This window comes from Anneissia japonica, unplaced genomic scaffold, assembly GCF_011630105.1.
Source record: "Anneissia japonica isolate Jap-2015-1 unplaced genomic scaffold, ASM1163010v1 scaffold1509_len713820_cov188, whole genome shotgun sequence".
Taxonomy (NCBI): Eukaryota; Metazoa; Echinodermata; class Crinoidea; order Comatulida; family Comatulidae; genus Anneissia; species Anneissia japonica.
In genome coordinates this window covers 487,228-506,650 of record NW_022737632.1, presented here as the reverse complement: position 1 = coordinate 506,650, position 19,423 = coordinate 487,228, and the positions used below count along the sequence as shown (strand labels likewise).

Sequence of the window (19,423 nt, the reverse complement as noted above, 5' to 3'; positions counted from 1 at the left end):
GGTTGACTGAAGGTTATCAACTTTTATTACCGTATATTGACAGTCTCTACTGAAGATACCGCCACATATCTAACAACTTTTTAAATTAAGAAAATGCCAATAATTTTAATTCCTTTTTTTTTTAAGTCTAAGTAACATACAGCAAAATATCACAAACCCCACCTGGCTCTCTGGCAGCCTATCCCGTTGGTTCGTTAGGTAGCAACACTCATCAATCGCATGCAGTTGCGCCTTCAACCCCGTCCAGAGCCGTCCTTTGGGAATCAATCCTTTAGGTCAGTAAATAAATTAATATGAAAATGAATATTCATTTTTTCTTTACCGTTTTAACCAATACATTAATTTATATGAACTGATTGGGGTAGGGGGTACTTCTTTTTAGTATTTATCGATTATCTATGCTAACGTGGGCAACATGAATATTAAGTTAAGCATCTTAAAATATTTGATACGTAATTATGTTCAAGGTTTCGGTAGCCAAATATTTGAATAGGCCTACGTGCTACCACCGTCTCTCCAAGAAACACATGAGGAATATTGACTGCATGACTAATACACGAAAAGAATTGGTCCAAATCAATAATATTGTATCTTGTTTTTGAAACCGAACAATATGAACTTACTGACTACGACGATAGTGACGATAGTTTTATTAATGATAAACAATAATACGTCAGTACCGTACTGTATATTATTAACGATGGCAATGGTATGATAGTGATAACTGACAGGCAGTACGTGTACTGAGGTCAGTTATGTAATTTAGTGGTAGTGGGCAGTACAACAAAATCGAAGTAATTTTAATAATTATTATTATTAATGATAACGGCAATACTAATGATAACTGAATGACGTCACTGCCCGCAAACAGACAAATGACGTAATTAAGGGGGAGTGTAATATACAACAGACCATTTTCATCGAATTAATTTTAATAAATCATTTATGTAATAGAAAGAACAAATCTCTACAAAGTTGTATTTGTAATGTGATAGCATACGTAAAAAATAATAATTACATTGGACTCTAGTTATTAGCGGATGTTTGGTTCGTGTAATGTGCGGTAGGCCTATACTAGGTGTAGATCTATTTACTGAATACAGTCATGCCTTTAAAAGGTGTGTAGAGCTTCTTTGAAGAATGGTTTTAAGTAGGTACTTTATATTACAATGGGTTAAGATGATGACGCGCCAATGAGTTTCGTTTGTTGGTAAATATTATATATATAAAAATAACCCCCATGTTTTCAATTACTGTATAACTGGGAGTTCCTTCATCCGGATTATGAGATTTGATTGTTAACATTTAATAATTGTTAAATAGGCGTATGTCATATGCAAATTAGTATGTGCTCATTTTAAAGAAATATGAAAGAAACATAAACAAAAATTTCCCGAACGAGTCCTCAAATCTAACTAATGCACTGTTGACCCACCCAGACTTTGACGGACTTTTTGGCTGCAGTCCTTTTTCAAACATAACTGCTTTTATTATATAAATATACAGTAAAATGAATTAGTTTGTACACTTGTATGAGTAATTATATTATTCCAGAACTTCCGCACCAATCGATCGGCCTTCACTCTGTCTCTTATACACATCTAGATGTGTATAAGAGACAGGTAGGCCTATACTAGGTGTAGATCTATTTACTGAATACAGTCATGCCTTTAAAAGGTGTGTAGAGCTTCTTTGAAGAATGGTTTTAAGTAGGTACTTTATATTACAATGGGTTAAGATGATGACGCGCCAATGAGTTTCGTTTGTTGGTAAATATTATATATATAAAAATAACCCCCATGTTTTCAATTACTGTATAACTGGGAGTTCCTTCATCCGGAATATGAGATTTGATTGTTAACATTTAATAATTGTTAAATAGGCGTATGTCATATGCAAATTAGTATGTGCTCCTTTTAAAGAAATATGAAAGAAACATGAACAAAAATTTCCCGAACGAGTCCTCAAATCTAACTAATGCACTGTTGACCCACCCAGACTTTGACGGACTTTTTGGCTGCAGTCCTTTTTCAAACATAACTGCTTTTATAGCATTATTTAGACCCATAAAACACAAAAATCCTCTGTCTTCGGGGTTTTGCTGACCCCACCGAGGCTTCGCCCCTGGACCCCACGCCCAAAATACCCCACCCCCTCCCCCCTTTGGAAAAACCTGGCCTTGCTACGGGCTTGTGAGGCCTAACAAAAATATCAGTAAGTAATAACAAAATGTAACATAATGAAATACGCCACAGTACCAAATGTAAAGACAAGTGACGAAGCCTGAGTTCAAACTTTTAAGCATTTGGCTGCGCAGTTATACAGATGTAAAATGTATAATATAAAATAATGGATAGATAATAATAATAATTCACAATTATACAGAAGCATACCTTAAGTAGATCAAGTAAGTATGGACGAGAAAAGATCAGTTGAATTACAAGAAATGTTTTTACAAGCTGTTTTAAATACAGGCATAAACATTAAATTGGTAACATAATTCAGTAATACATTCCAGAGTTCAGGGCCATGGTAAAAAAAAATTAAAAAATACATTTTTTTTTGCTCTAAAGTAAGTTTTAAAAAGGAGGTGATAATGATTTCTTAATGATCCTTGTAGAATAATTATGAAATACGGTACTTTGTCTCAACAAAAGTTCGTATAAACCAGTGGAGATGTCACTTTTTCAAGTGAAACAATTATATAAAAGTTCAAACTTAGGATTATCATGTTTTAAATCATATTTCGCTGGAGTATTTCTCTACTTCTCTATATTATAAAAGTAGTTATCCAATGACAAATGATAAAATAAAACACTTAACCAAAAAGAAAGGAGCTATAAAATGCTCACTAACATAACATGATGATGGCGACAATGACGACGATGATTAGTGTATGACGAATGCCGGCGGCGGTGATGATGAAGATGATGTTGATGAGGATTATAATAAATTATAATAACAATGACGGTGGCGATAACAATTATACCCAAAAGTACCATTGATAAGCAAACAAATATTTAGTAATAACATTGATAATGGATCTGTCGCTCCCACAGTGAATGGTAAGTGCCGTTGGCCTGTGCTAGGTATCGTAAAGAAATATAAAGAATTTGGTCCATTGATGTTAATTCGCCATTAGGTTCTCTATACTAGCTATTGTTATTGAGGATCACGTGACGTTATTCGCTTGGTTTCACCTATTGATATACTTACCCAATAGTCGCCTTGTATGGATTAAGATAACAATGGATAACTATTTTTAATGGAAATGTAAAAGTGGGCTCCGCGACTGTTGAGAGCCAGATCTTGTTTCTCTGAGACGGCAGCTCTCGTTTTGTTGGATTTTTATATAACTGTGTACCAACATGATGGGTGTTGTTATCTTCGCGATTATATCACTGTTTTTACATTCATCAAATGCACAAGGTTAGTGATATTTTTATATTTTGTCTGTAGATTTCTTGTGTTTCTTTTAGAACCTGGATTTTATGGGTGCGGCATGGGTTTGGTATTGTTCTCCTGTGTACCTTGCATTCCTTCAAGTTAAAGTGGTCTTCGCGATCAGCCTATGCATATTTATTATTTGGAATGAAATGTCCACACAAATTAACTAGACCTATTTTATAAATATTATATATTATAGGTTTTAAGGCCTCTGACATTAATTTGCCTACTACTGGAATAGCAAAATGAGATGTGGTCATAAATTAAGCAAGTTAAGAATTGAAAATAACAATAATTATTATCTCTTTTTTCCTCGCACTTTGTTACCGTAATGACTGGATAAAAACAAAAACAAACAAAAACATTATATCCGTGGCATGACATTGTTAACTTTAAGACGCGGAAAACGTCTTACTGTTGATGGTGTATGCAATAATGCTTGCACATACCGAGAGTGTACAGACCTAGACTTACAAGCAAAGAATAGTGTTAGCTATACACACTGTTTTGTATAGGCCTATTATAAATAGGCACATTTTATCTAGGTATAATTATCATTTGAGTGATGTATCTATGGAGTCTGACGCGCTGTACGACGGATCGAATTTTTGTCCGACGTGACGGTCGCGACGAACCGTTCCGTCAGGATATTATTATTTAATTTCGTTATATATTTTTTTATATATTATATTATTTATATAGGCTTACGATATGGTTTCGACATATAATTTCTAATTTCGTTAGATTAACATTTTGCATCCCCATATACATTTGATTCAAGGTAAATCCATATTAGGTCTCCTGAATTGACTTTAGTTGGTGGTTTGACGCGTTTCACACTCGATCCGTTCACACGAATCGAAGCAGGTGTAGGCCTAATTTGTTCTTGATAATAGTCACAGCCTGTCGGTTGGATGAAACCCCTGTTTTTATACCTATACGTGCGCATTCATTCCTGATGATGACATAATTAATGTCGAAATATTGAATCCCAACACGATGGCGTGTATTTCAATACTTGGAGTATGTATTATACTTTCTTATCTGAGATTAATCAGTGGACCTTTCGGTGCGCATTCATCGTGCTGGATTTAAGATGATTTAAGTCCATATGCTAGGTATATTGCGAAATCATGTTAATGGCAATGGTCTTCAATTGACAATAGTACATGATTTCAAGTCCGTGACATGAGAAAAAATAGAACTTGAGCCAGGTCTTAAAAGTAGTTAAATACAGCTGATCGAATAGATTTATTCAGATACTCTATGGGTTAAAGTTGAAATATACATTGATAAACCGTAGTGACAATTAGGCCTATGAACAATTTGCGTAGGCCTTGTTCCTGCGACCCTGCCATTACATTATGTAATTTTTTGCATACAAGCATACAGGGACGTAGCCAGGATTTTGAAAGGGGGGGGGGAGCCGTTATGCGAATTACGTAGGACCCCGGCGGGGTCAAGGTGGCGAATCCCCCCCCCCCGTGAAGTAGCGCACTCTGAACGTTCTTAGGACTGTTTGAGAGGATAAAGTGAAAATTGCAATAGACGCATTATAAATAAGTGCAAAAATAATTATATAATAAATCAACAATGACAGATCCAGGAATTTGAATGTGGGGTGAACCAGGGAGGAACCACCCACCTCAGCCCCACCATGGTTGGGGCTGAGGTAAGAGAATTTATGATTAGAGCATTTCTAGATGGCCAGAAATTACACTCTCGCACTTCAATTTGAATATATATTTTTTTTCTTTAAAAAATTAAGTGGGGGGGGGGGGCTTGAATCCACCTCTGCTCAAAACATTCTCCATCCAGAATAGTCATAATCACGAAAAATGGACACAAAAAAATAGATCACATCCTAAAAACAATTAACAGCAGTCACTAAGACATACATCAGGAGCCGACTCGATGGAGTTTAATGTCATCCCAAGGAAGGGCACAGATCTGTTTTGAAAGGTGGAGGGGAGGGCATTTTTTGAGTCGACACCCACCTCAGCCCCACCATGGTTGGAACTGAGGTGAGAAAATTTGAGGAAATAGTACCTTCTAGATGGCCAGAAATGACACTTTTAGTAAAATTCATCATCATCACATCAAAATTAGTCAAAATGAAGCGCCAAAAAAAAATTCTCATCTTTTATTTTTGACAACCATAGAGATCTTATTAATGTGTGTGTGATATACCATAGAAAACAAAGCTTAGAAACATTATCTTTGAGTATGTACTGGACGTGATTTCACAACCACCTCAGCCCCAACATGGCTGGGGCTGAGGTGAGAAAATTCGAGGAAATAGTACCTCTCGAGATGGCCGGAAATGACACTTTTATATAGTAAAATTCATCATCATCACATCACCATTATAGTCAAAATGAAACGCCAATAATTTTCTCATTATCTTTTATCGGGAATCTACTTAATACCGGTATCCAGGACAGCTTACTAAGCTTTAACTATATTATGATCAACAAATCACAACTTTTTTTCGCATTAAGCAGAATTTTCTTCACTTTTTATTGCTATTAATATTATTATCAATTATTACTATCGTCGTCGTCATCATCATCATCATTGTTATTATTATTATTATTATTATTATTATTATTACTGTTAGTAGTAGTATTATTAAACAAAAATTTAAAGCTTGCAAAAGGATAAAAACGAAATTGAACCACAGTATCGCATTTCTATCTTAAAAGACCTGGTCTGAGGTTTATGGATTTAAGATTTTTTTAAATCACGCTTAGGCCTATGTGTTCTATTAGGCCTATGTATAACGTGTACTGATGCATATTTACATGTTATAGAAGTATTCATTGAGTGATCCGAGGAAAGAATTTGTATTGGCTCAAGAATAAGCTTAAAAATTTTGACACTGTGTAAAAAAAAAGGGGGGGGGGGAGCCGCGGCTCCCACGTCTCCCCCTGGATACGTCCCTGCAAGCATAATTGTATACGCTATAAGACGCTCGGAAGTCAACTGCTTGTCTTTTAAAATCTATATACCAGGCCCGTATTTAGGAATTTCAATGGGGGGGTTCGGCTTGGGACTATGCGGAACTCCTTATCAAAACCCACATACTTCTTCTTCTCTCCCCTAAATGGGAACTTTATTCAGTGTGATAGGCCTCAGAGCCTTTTACAGTATAAATAAATATACATTTTTAGTACTTTAAATAAGGCGAGACTTTTTTATACCTTGTTTAGCGAACCCTCCGATTCCGAAATTGTGGATTTAAAAATAAAATGTTATTATGTGTGTTAGCGTACGAACCGCCATGAAAAATTGAAAAAAAGAAATAAAAGTAAAAACTTGTATTTATTTTTATTCTGTCCTCCGCTACATGGAATCCCTTTTTCCGAAAATTTAAATCTTCCTAATTTTCACGGAACTCCATCTCCCGCGGGGGGTGGGGGGTCGTCCGAACCCCCCCCCTAAATACGGGCCTGTATACAATGTTAACAAGACAACTTGGCATTGTTTTAGCTCTTTTACAACCATGTTTTAATTGTTTGGCGTATAATACCCTTAGGCTATTTTGAATGACAAGTTATATGCAGTGGACATGTCCTCAGCAATAGAATTTAGGAACAGTGTTCGATCAGGGAGTTGAGCAAAGTGAATATAATATACATTGTCCCCAGTCATAGTAAGAAAGCGCCAGAAAGCATGTCTATAATATAGTTATTCGCTATTATTATCTCTCAGAATTATATCCACCGGTTACGCCAACGCATTAGGCCTACCTAATGAGCACAAATTACCGTTAGACGTGTTAAATAACGTTCGTTAATATAATATTATTATGGTGGCCTCTAATTATCTTTTGTGCGGTGAAATTCATGGTTAGAGCAGTCTTCAATTGACGTGTTCTATTGCATACTTTTGTTGCCAGTAAAATGGGTACCACATATTTGGGTTGGAAAGAATCTATTCTTGAGGTATAATAGGCGGTATTTGTTGAGCCAAGCCTTTTGTCAACTTTAGGGGATTGCCATTATTGTTCTCTGTATGGCTTTAGCCTATTCACTGCCGGTCACAATTCACGGTCTCTTGCTCTGCCGATCCGTAACAATTCGTACCAGGTTCGATCTCTCCACAACCTTCAGTAATCATACTGAATGCCCTCATGTGCCTTTTGACAAAATAGAGATATCGTTGTGCTGCTAAATGGGGAGGCTTATAATCGGGCTGATAAGTGTATGATTAAAATTAATTATTATAGGTTCAATGCATCATTATGTCGTTGCATACCATTGAATTGTTTAAATCGTGCCGTAACTTAATATCCAGATACTTCATGAAGGAATATTTGTATAACGTAATTGAAGCATCCCTGTCATTGTAAGCATCTGACATTAAAAACGAAAATAAAAAATAGGCCCCGTATAAAAACCACAAACTTAAACACCATGTAGGCCTATTATACATGGAACATTTAACATCAAAATTTGCTGATCGAAACTGTAACATGAATAACTTAAAGATTATGTGTCCTGTTCTATTACTCAGGCGCTCAACAACAAACATTCACTACCTTGACGTTGAGCACTGCACAAGCTATAGGCCTACTCATGTAGGAACATGCTATACTGTGGTGTAGGCTTATAGGGTATTTCGGCCCCTTTCCCCCAGTTTTTTTTAATATTCAAAAATCTGTATCTCATTAACTGTCTGGCTTTAATCCCTGTCCCAGACTATCAAATTTTAATTGACAAAAACATGTGACATGCCTAAATATGGTCATGATGACATCACATCATGACCATATATAGGCTCATTATGACTAAATATGGGCATAGGCCTACATTTGTCAAAGAAAATTTGATAGTCTGGACAGAGCTTTACGATTAAAGAGGATATGGTATATTTTAAAAATCTATTTTGGGAATAAATGTATTTCTAAAGCCGAATAAACTGTTTACAATCAGTCCAATAGGCCTATTATTTATTTTCTCATCTATGATGAAAAACATTAGCAGATCACAAGGTTATGCTTCTTTACAGTATTTACTTAGGCCTACTATTGAAGCTAAAGATAATTTTGTAGTGTTCCAAGTGGACAGTATTCCAACCACACCCGGTTCTTTTGGCCGAGTGTTAATTAGTTCATATTAGTATTGTTGAATGTGCCTACCGAGACATGAATAAATAATGAATAAATTATTTAAATGAATGACTCTACTCGACTAAATGAATGTGTGTGTAAACGAATCATGTATGAACGTTTTGTTTTGTTTGTTTTATTGAAATGTTTCACATGAATCAAATACTAGTCAAATACATTATAAAAACAATTTGATGTAACAATATGGGTGGTGGTCAAAGTAAGTTCACAGAAGTTGTGACACCCCCGCCCCCAGAAAGCTTCAAATCCACTCAAATATCGATGAAGATCAGAGTAAGAGCATGTTATAAGAGAATATTATACAAGAGAAAAAATATGTATAAAAATATATATATATATTATATATATATATACATACATATACACACATATACATTTAAATTTATTTTAAATTTATTCATTTAATAGAATTTATATAGCGCACATTTCCAGAAAACTGCTAAAGGCGTTTTTTTCCCTGGTCAGTGGATACAGAATCAATCAACAACGTGCAACCGCCTCCAGTACGGAGTAGGCCTATTCCTAGTTATGCGTGTAATCAGCACTACTGATTTCATTCCAAATCATTCACCTCATACTATGTACCGATTTACACTCCTATTTGAAGAGTGGCAAATGCAGATAAAGACAAAAACACAAGCATTGTGACGAGCTAGATATTTTTTTAAACCAAATGTTGATTACTCTAATATCACTATTCAAATTTTGAGATTTATTGGTTGATGCGAAACATTTTCAACATTTTTGTCATCCGATTTCATTTTTTCATTTATATGGGTATCTTCTGTGCCGCCATATTTATAGAGGAAATCAAGAATTATTAATCATAAAGAAACCCTTGAAATGTATTGATTCTAGGCGTGGGTGCGCTAACGCCTTCTTGATTATAATATACATAAAGAGCAAAAACATGTCATTAAAATTGCAGAAGCAATGTCAATAAAATCAACAAATCAGCTGTCAAACCAAAGTGTTATTTACACAAAACTTCCGAATCGCTTTCGACTGTAATACTCGAACGTACTTTAGCGCCCCTTTTTGATCATAATCGTGATGGAATAGGCCTAATTTACTGACGATAACACTATGGAATTAAACTATAAATTTCTTCCATTGTTAAACATCTGTAATTGTACACTTACATTTAACAATCAATCTTCATAACTTTACCCGAACTTGTCGATTTATAATGATTTTCTTGTGATTATTTATTTCATTAGCTTAATTTAATAATTTATTTCATCTTTACTCTGATTATGATACTTTGGGTTAATTAGATTTTATTATGGATTGATAATTCAACGTTCTTCGAACCTACATGTAATCCCCGGCGGTCTGTACATGCAATTTTTATAACATAACCTTCATATGTTTAATTAATGACAGTAAATCGTGTACATTCCATTTTACTTGTTTATCTCATGATGCTAATTAAAATTATTTTGTGCCTAGGGTTTAGATATATAGGATTCGTTATTGTGCTAAAAATTTGTATTGTGTAGAAAAAGCCAATAAACAAACAATGATTCAGAGCGTCATACCCAATAAGACATGATATTGAAACAGCATGTAATTTGTAAGCATAGGCCTATATGTATAAAAACTGGAATAGTCTATGTTAAATACAAGGTTTCTAGAAGCCGAGATATGTGTCTTTATAAAAAAAAATCGTTGGATTTCGTAACTTTACCCGAGGCAAACAGGAAGGCTCTCCGATTCGACCGACCAATCAGCGATGCCGGAATAGCGTGCAGCCATATTATGGAGACCAGGCTTTAGCGCGACAGGCCTGTGTGTTTTTTTGGTTTTTTTTTTCGTGGTCTAATATGACAAATTATTTAAAAGGGACTTATTGAAGTATCTAAAATACATATTTATATTTTACAGTGTACACAAATCCTTGTACTACTATAGCGCCGTGTTTTAATGGCGGTGTATGTAGAGATATTGGGACCACCAATGCGGTTTGGTATGAGTGTTCATGTCCGACAGGATTCAGCGGATCAAATTGTCAATTAATCTCCTGTAAGTATTATTAATATTTAGCATTATTATTATTATTATTATTATTATTATTATTATTATTATTATTATTATTATTATTATTATTATTATTATTATTATTATTATTATTATTATTATTATTATTATTATTATTATTGTTGTTGTTGTTGTTGGTGTTGCTAGTGTTGTTGTTGCTGTTGTTTTTGTTGTTATTGTTGTTATTATTATTATTATTATTATTATTATTATTCTACTGTATTATCATTGCTATTATTCTGTGTACTTACTTTCGAAACGTATTTCTTTGCAGCTCTAGCAACTGGCTGTGCTTCAAATCCATGTCAAAACAATGCAGCGTGCACAGCATTTGGTTCAGGAGCCTACGTTTGCACATGTCTGGACGGATTCACTGGTGTAAATTGCCAGTTCACATACGCAGCTGAAAGTAAGTTTTAACCAGTTCATTTGGAGTATTTCTTCTATAGATTGTGTATCATCCGTTTCCAGAAACTGTATGCTTAACAGCTCTAAAGCTATATCCACAATATCAAATTTTCTTTGACAGAAAAATCTAGTGTATGCCCATATATAGTCATGATGTGAGTATATATGGTCATGATGTGATGTCATCATGACCATATTTAGGCATGTCACATGTTATTGTCAAACAAAATTTGATAGTCTGGACAGGGCTTAAGTTGAAAGAGTGATGGGAAGCTTGCCTAACCATTCCATTTTCCTGGTCTGTTCCCCCCCCCCCCCCCGCAATTTCACAATTTCTTAAGCTCGGTTTCCATAGAATCTCTCACCCTATCGGTCGCCAACGTATGTCGGGAAGGTTTTACCTGGTTCAACTTTGCCGATTGCGTTGCAGAGGAATCAGGGTGCATTTCTATCTGCCCTGACGCAATTTGGAAGGCACTCCGATTCGTCTGCAACGCAATCGGCAAAGTTAAACCAGGTTCAACCTTCCCGACAACTGTCAGCGAATGTCACTGATAGAGTGAGCGATTGTTTTTTAAAACCGAGTTTATCTATAGCATAACTGCCATATTTATACATATTTTTTTTATAATATCTTTATGTAAAATTTTATCATTGAAATCTCAACCCTGACTCAGAATTACCAGGATGGTGTCCGTAGGGGTTAGTTTATACCGTGATAGTTAAGAGTTCATTATTATTATGATTATGTCTAATTTATATAGATTTAATCTGAAATAAAATTGAATGAATAATTTACTGCACTTGTATTTCACAACATATTAACATGCTCCTTACTTTATATCATATAATATCATATCATATATCTTTTCGCATATCATATCATATATTATATATATATATATGTCTATATATAGGCCTATATATATATATATATATCTTCTTTTATTTATAAGTTTAAAATATATATACAGAAATAATAAAATGACAATAAACACAAATACAACTTAAACAACAAAGCACAGAGGAACATCTTGACTTCATTTTAAATAAACCGTAACTCAAATGTTATTCATCAAATACATTATTTATTGTTATATAAATTATTTATTTATTAATATTAATTTTATTTCAGCCTGTAATGTTAATCAATGTTCCAGTGGCCAAACCTGCTACAATCGCAATGAGCCTGGTGAACAAAACTATGTATGCGAATGCAACTCACCATTCCGCTCAGGCTATAACTGTATGACAGTTACAGGTATGTGTACCTACACATGCTATGTTAGATAGTAATTTTAGGATCTTCAGCAGTGGTGGCGCCTAGATCGGGATGGGTGGGGAGAACACAATTCGTCGGGGTGAACAATGTATATGTAATTTTTACTGAATAATCGATTAAATAAGCCTTCATCAAATCCCTATGATTTGTATTCATTTTCATAGGACAATAATTCTTTAATATTTGGGCCACTTTAATTAACAATACAAATTTGTAGAGAGCAACCGTTTGACAATCCTTTAAGCCGGTTTCCACTAGACGATTTATTCGTGCGAATCGAAGGCATCGGTTCGGTTCCTGAGCTCGGATTGGATGCGCATTTTTTTAGCTTCGCGAAAAGCAAAAGTTCCAACTACCGATTTTGCTGAAGCGAAAACTCCGATAGCGATGTGAATGCGCATGCGCATGAACGACGCTTTTGATACGCGGGAATAAATTCGCCTAGTGGAAAACCAGCTTTGTAGAACGTAATGACGTCACTAAAATCCATCTGCGCATGCGAGAATATTAGGTTCTCGTCGCGTTGGCCAACGAAGGACGCCCGGTAGGACCAAAGATCGTATAGCGCCGCTATCGTAGCGGCGCTATACGATCTTTGGTAGGACGGTCACACATGAGTGATTCCGTTCTGGCGTCGAGTCGTCACGCAAATCGAAAGCTCCCTAATACTGCAACTGTAATTATACATTTTATTGTTTTACTTTACAGAAAATAGTGCAATTTTCACCTGTTATGGAACCAAATGCGCCTATGGATATTTTAGTTCAATCAATTATCCTCAAATCTATGAGCCTCGTTATAGTGCGCTCTACCTCGTCTACGTTCCCGGTGTTGATCGTATAGATTTCTTTTTTGATAATACCTTCAATATTGAACGACCAAAGGATGAGCTGTACGTTGGAGCAGGGTTGTCGCCCCCTGATCTTACCACGTTTAACAGTATACACGATGCCAGCATAAACATGTTCTTCTTCGACGGTGCGCAGAGACCAGGGAAATTTAGCGTTTTGTCAGATTCCGCCTGGCTGTACTTTATAACAGATAAGAATATTGAATATTCTGGCTTCAGAGTACGTTGGGAAATGTACAGTAAGTATTAATGATTAAAATGAAATGGAAAAAAAGAAACTTAATTAAATTGAAAATCTTTCTAGTTATTTCAATTAATTAAAGAAAAATTGATATGACAGCAGTACTTAGTACTTCAAATTAACACACAAATTACATCAGTATGAAGAATAAAATAAAAACTAACAGCAAACAAAACTGAATTATTTTTCACAAAACCTAAAAAAACATTGTCAATAAATTTGAAAGTTAATATAATTATTAAAATTACTTTATTACATTTTAGATATTTTACTAATATGTTATTAATATCCTAACGTCTATTGTGTTATAATTAGTCACTTGATCTTCTTTGCAGTTAATCCGTGCGACAGTTTCACTTGCCTGAATGGAGGAACTTGTCAGTTGGATGGAACTGGTAAAATTGCAACTTGTCTGTGCCTATCATGTTTCGTTGGATCGATGTGCGAAACAAGTAAATATTACATTTGTATTTTACATTGTTTACAATAATTTAATTTCTTTGCAGTAAGGTTCATTAACATAGCATCTTATTTACCTTTAATATTGTAAGAAATATCTTGCCTTCAGTGAGTATTGATGTTTAATTCATTTTTGTTCAATAATGAAATCATTTAGTCTGCCAGCATACTCCCCACTAATTAAATCCAAATATTTTGCATTCTACCTGGTAATATAATTAATTATTAAATATCAATAATTAATAATAGTAATCAGGCCCGTATTTAGGAATTTCAATGGTGGGGGGGGGGGGTTCGGCTTGCGACTATGCGGAACTCCTTATCAAAACCCACATACTTCTTCTTCTCTCCCCTAAATGGGGACTTTATTCAGTGTGATAGGCCTCAGGCCCTTTTACAGTATAAATAAATATGCATTTTTAGTGCTTTAAAATAAGCATCGTTTATCATAATTTTTTCTATTTTATGATAATAGTAACTTTTATTAGTAAACTTAATCAAATTATCCAAGATTCATTTTAAATAGTCGGCCTGGGATCCCTAACTACATGTACGTACTATTTTTGTTTTAGCCCGCTTTTGTAGGCCTACAGAATAAAACGGCAATGAAAAAAGCTTTTTCTAATTTTCACGGAACTCCATCCTGTCTCTTATACTCCAAGATTCATTTTAAATAGTTGGCCTGGGATCCCTAACTACATGTATGTACTATTTTTGTTTTAGCCCGCTTATGTAGGCCTACAGAATAAAACGGCAATGAAAAAATCTTCCTAATTTTCACGGAACTCCATCTCTCGCGGAGGGGGTGGGGGCCTGGTATATTTGAGTAGGAGCGTGTGGCGCAGCGTGAAAGTTGTTGGATTTCTGGTCGTGAGATCAGACGCTCGTCGTACTGCGTGTGTCCTTGGGCAAGACACTTTACTTACGTTTGCCTCTCCTCACCCAGGAGTATAAATGGGAGGGTCATGCTGTTAACCTGCTCGTTGGTGACCTTGCTACGACTGTTCCAGTCAAATTAATTACAGCAACTAGATATCAATTGATATCATACGAGAAAAAAAAAGTATATTAAGGTCTATACGGTTACACATACTCAAAACGTGAGCACGTACAGAAAAGAAAAAAAGTGGGTCGAAATGCATTGCCAAAGGATGTAGGCCTAAATAGCGCGAAAAACTTATAATTTTTAAATATGAAATCCTTTCCAAGATACAGTGCACCCTCCAATTCGAGATCCCTCTAATTTTAGACCACTTTTTTCAAAGAACTAGCATTTGTCAACCTGGGACAGCATGTATCTTTCATTGCCCTGTTCTGATTGGTCAGAAAGTTTGGTTGGCTGAGTCCGGAAACGTCCATTATTTGATTTAATCTATTGTTTCTGTAGGTCTGAATGCTTGCACTAATAACCAATGCCAGAACGGCGGTGCGTGCTTCCCTCTTGCAAACTCATGCACTGAATACCAATGTCAATGTGCCTCATGTTTTACTGGAACACGTTGCGAAACTCGTAAGTTAACAATATTTATTACTTATAGTACGGTAATAAACTGAAAAAACTACCTTGGATCCAATGTTGATAATCTACCTCGGAAGTCGCGGGAATCACCCGGAAATCAGGACGGACTCCCGCAAGCAAGCAATAGGCCTAATCTCAAGGAATGTAACCCCTCTTCCGCAAATTTATATTATATCTGAACATTTTCACTACTGGTAGTTATTGTCAATTGTCTCATGGAAGTCAGTGCCGATGGATATCACTTGCGCACCAAAATAAAATTAGATGTGTTAAAAAAACATCTAATTTTTAACCAGATCTCCCGGAAGTGATTTATTTCAACTTGGAACCACTGATAATTACTGACATACGATATCCTAATCAGCAGGGGAGGATCCAGTAGGGGGCACGCGGGAACGCGCCTAAGCCCACACGTTATACCACTTAAATTTTCAACATATCAATGCATATTAATGTTATTTACGTGCTACTCACTTGTCTATTCTGAAACTGTTGTGCCCCACCCTCCGTTTGAAAAATTGTGGATCCGCCCCTGATCAGCATCTTCCCTACAGTATATTTGATTTTAGAATAATATGAATTCTGACTAAAACTTTTATATAAAATTCAAAATATAAAAAACTTTAAAACATATACATATTAATGTATCATTAAAAAGAGGAAGTATATAGTATGGTAAACTTTTATTAGCAATTCTATTTAATGATTCTCTATGTTTTTATTCTTCTGAATCTTTATTATAAGCTATGCCTCTCTTTATCTAATTTTTAGTAATCTTGTTGACATTATAATTTTTACACTGGTTCTTCTTATTCATGGCACTGTTAAATCTCCATTAATTTATTGTCAGTTCTTAATGCATGCACAAACAATCAATGTCAGAATGGAGCTACCTGCAACCCTGAGCCAGATTCATGTACTGAATATACATGTTCTTGCACAGCCTGTTTCGTAGGACAATTATGTTCAAATGGTCAGTTGGGATGTCCTCTAGCTATTGCATCTTTTATCTGCTGCCCTGTTTTGTTTGTTAGTAATCAGGTTTAGCATGTGGACTATATGTTGTTATCAGAGTGCTTTAGATTGCACGACGACGGTACATTAAGTTATGACAGTTCTAATGTAATTAATTGAATGCTTTGATATTTTGATATGCATTTTGATACCTACCGTACCTATTTTCCCATACAGTTTATATTTGTTGAGCTATGTACTTGTGGATTGTAAACAAACGTTTTCAGCTATTGGCTGCTGTTTTGTTTGGTTTTTGTACCTGAATAAACAAAAATAAATAAATAGACTTAAATAAATAATGTAGAACCTAGTTTAACGTAATGACGTCACTAAGAAGTAATTTGGCCCGAATGTAAAACGGTAACGAATGAGTGAATCCGTTTTTGAGTTACGTCGTCGCGCAAATCGAAAGCACCATATTATGTCATAACTGTGAGTCTAAAAGTGCACCTTTCGTTTTTATGTTATTTGTGAATTAATTTGTAGATTAGAAAACTTTCGAAAGTTTTAACATCTTTACTTACGGTACCACCAGTCGGTACAGACAACGCTTTCTCTTTCTTTGATCGTGGATATATATTAATGTTTACTGAGAGATGCTGTTCGTGTTGCTAAATGCTTAGAGATCTGTCTTACTAAAACAACATTGTGAACCCTCATATCCACATTACCACGTTTTCGTATTTATCAGTGATTTGCCCAGTATATAGGAATTGATGTCATACGGTATCACATCCATATTATGGAAAAATCACAGGTATATCACTTAAAACTTGATCAGAGTCTGATCAAAGCTTAGCTTTCCTTGTGCTTACACTTTCAACATCCTACAGATGTTAACATAACAATTCAATAATGATACTAAACAAATATAGGCAGTGGTTAAGGATTGTGTTCTGTTGTTTAGTTCACTTTGGCATCTTGCTTGTATTCTTTTGCCGTCATGAAGCATAACTTATATATGGCCCACTTTTCTTCAGGTTGCAGTACGTCTTCGTGCTGGCGTAAATGTTGTTGTGTACCGAGTCTATATTTAATGTATTTAATAATGCATTTTTAATAGAGGTTGCAGAAAACTAATACACTGTCATGGGCCAATAATTATATTTAATATATATAAAATGATCCCTTTTAGCATAGGCCTGTGAAATACTTCAGCTTAGAACAGTGACTTGTTATTTGTTTTTTCCCCCATTGATTTTTGTTTTCGGAATATATTGAGAATAAAATAAGGTTAATTTGTTCCTTTCAAAGTGTTGAATGCTTGTTCAAACAACCTATGCCAGAACGGAGCTGCTTGTGTTCAGGTTTCTGGTTCCTGTACAGACTACACTTGTAGCTGCACATCTTGTTACACTGGACAATACTGTCAGACATGTAAGCAGTTTACTGTAGTTTGTTATCTGTATTCTTACTGCTCCTTTCCGCTAAGTTCCGCCCCTTGGATATCGTTACTAAGGTCTCACGTGACAGCGTAGGCTGCCTAATTTAGAATTTTGCACGAAAAGTTGTGTATTGTGTGACAACTCTGTGTGCTGTGGGACAATCCAGTGACGTATTTAGGAGTTGTAGTGCTGATGGGGGATGGGGGGTGCGATCATCGGTAGGGGACGCTAACTCGCAAAATAAGGTGATTTAGGTGCTTTTAACAACTTGACCGTGATATTTTTTTTTTGTGTATAAGAGACAGGGCCTGGGGAGTGCGAGTAATTTTTGGAGGGGCCTGTGCACCCTTTAGATACACCACTGGAACAAGTGCGTATTTCTGGCCCGGTGTTCTGATTGGTCATTTAAGTTTTATCACTCTGGAAGGTCTTTGTATTGTTGAATGTGTATCTGCCAATATCGTTTGTTATTTGTAGGGTCCTGTCGTCCATTGAATGTAGTGGCGCTCAACTTTAATTGGACTCTTTAACTCTGTACAGTACTTCTTTCTGATACATTGATTCTCATATTATTTTAATAAATGCTATCATCTGAGCATCTTCGAAAATGACATGAAATAGTAGTCATTGCGATTAATTGTGGTGGTGGTGGGAGGAATGGTGCTGATGGACAGGATGATGATAATTCGTGTTGCGAGGATCGTTGGTAATAAAATAAATTAATAAATTTGGCAAAGGCAACATCAAACAACTTCAACATTAATATTAATGAAATATAAAATAATTGTAATGATAGTAGTAATAATGATAAACTTTATAATTGTAACTTAGGAACGATAATTAATTTCATTTGTTTTTAAAATACATTAGCACTGAACGCCTGTAGCAACAACTTCTGTCAGAATGGAGCTGCTTGTGTCCAGGTTGCTGGTTCATGTACAGCATACACATGTACCTGTGCATCATGCTACACTGGAACATTCTGTGAAACATGTAAGTCAAGTTTATTTATTAAACTTACATTTTGTACTTGTTTTGCCGTTTTGTAAATAAATTTTAAAATCTTATTAACATTAATCTTTTAAAATATTATGGCGGTCCGGTGGATATTAAAATTTGCGAAAACATTTTCTACTTCCAATACTGTAATCAATTTACTGCAAAATCCAAATAGGTTCAATCGTGTCGCTGGCGGCGGGCTAGTTGAGAGCATGGAGTCATGCAACAAATCTCAAACAAGCGAGCGATTAAGGCCTAACGCCCGTATTCTTAAAACAAACTTTAGTCGAACTCCGAACTAGAACTTCATTTAGTGCTAGTTGCATCTTTAACTTCAATTTGTATTCACAAACAATGTAGTCGAAGTTTTAACTACGACTAAATCAAGTCCTACGCCCGTATTCTTAAAACAAACTTTAGTCGAACTCCGAACTAGAACTTCATTTAGTGCTAGTTGCATCTTTAACTTCAATTTGTATTCACAAACAATGTAGTCGAAGTTTTAACTACGACTAAATCAAGTCCTAGTTTTAGTTCAACTGAAGACGACTGGCAAGCCACAACTATCAAACTAACCAATGAAAAGGGCTAACTTTAGTAGCAGACGAAATTTTAGAGATCCGGTAACGCGGATGAATATTAAGC

The 19,423-nt window shown here is 35.3% G+C and overlaps 1 protein-coding gene across 28 annotated transcripts in view; it reads left to right on the top strand.

The window, feature by feature from the left end:
• Positions 1-3,274: 3,274 nt before the first annotated feature.
• LOC117117395 (G surface protein, allelic form 156-like) overlaps positions 3,275-19,423 on the top strand; it is a 71,624-nt gene continuing 55,475 nt past the window's right edge. For all 28 annotated transcript variants that reach the window (XM_033261700.1, XM_033261690.1, XM_033261703.1 and 25 more), the window contains exons 1-9: positions 3,275-3,429; positions 10,469-10,606; positions 10,896-11,030; positions 12,165-12,290; positions 13,020-13,400; positions 13,738-13,854; positions 15,249-15,371; positions 17,649-17,771; positions 18,650-18,772. In XM_033261700.1, coding sequence (XP_033117591.1) covers positions 3,369-3,429; positions 10,469-10,606; positions 10,896-11,030; positions 12,165-12,290; positions 13,020-13,400; positions 13,738-13,854; positions 15,249-15,371; positions 17,649-17,771; positions 18,650-18,772 — 1,327 coding nt within the window. In that variant the 5' untranslated portion in view covers positions 3,275-3,368. The remainder of the gene's footprint in view (positions 3,430-10,468; positions 10,607-10,895; positions 11,031-12,164; positions 12,291-13,019; positions 13,401-13,737; positions 13,855-15,248; positions 15,372-17,648; positions 17,772-18,649; positions 18,773-19,423) is intronic.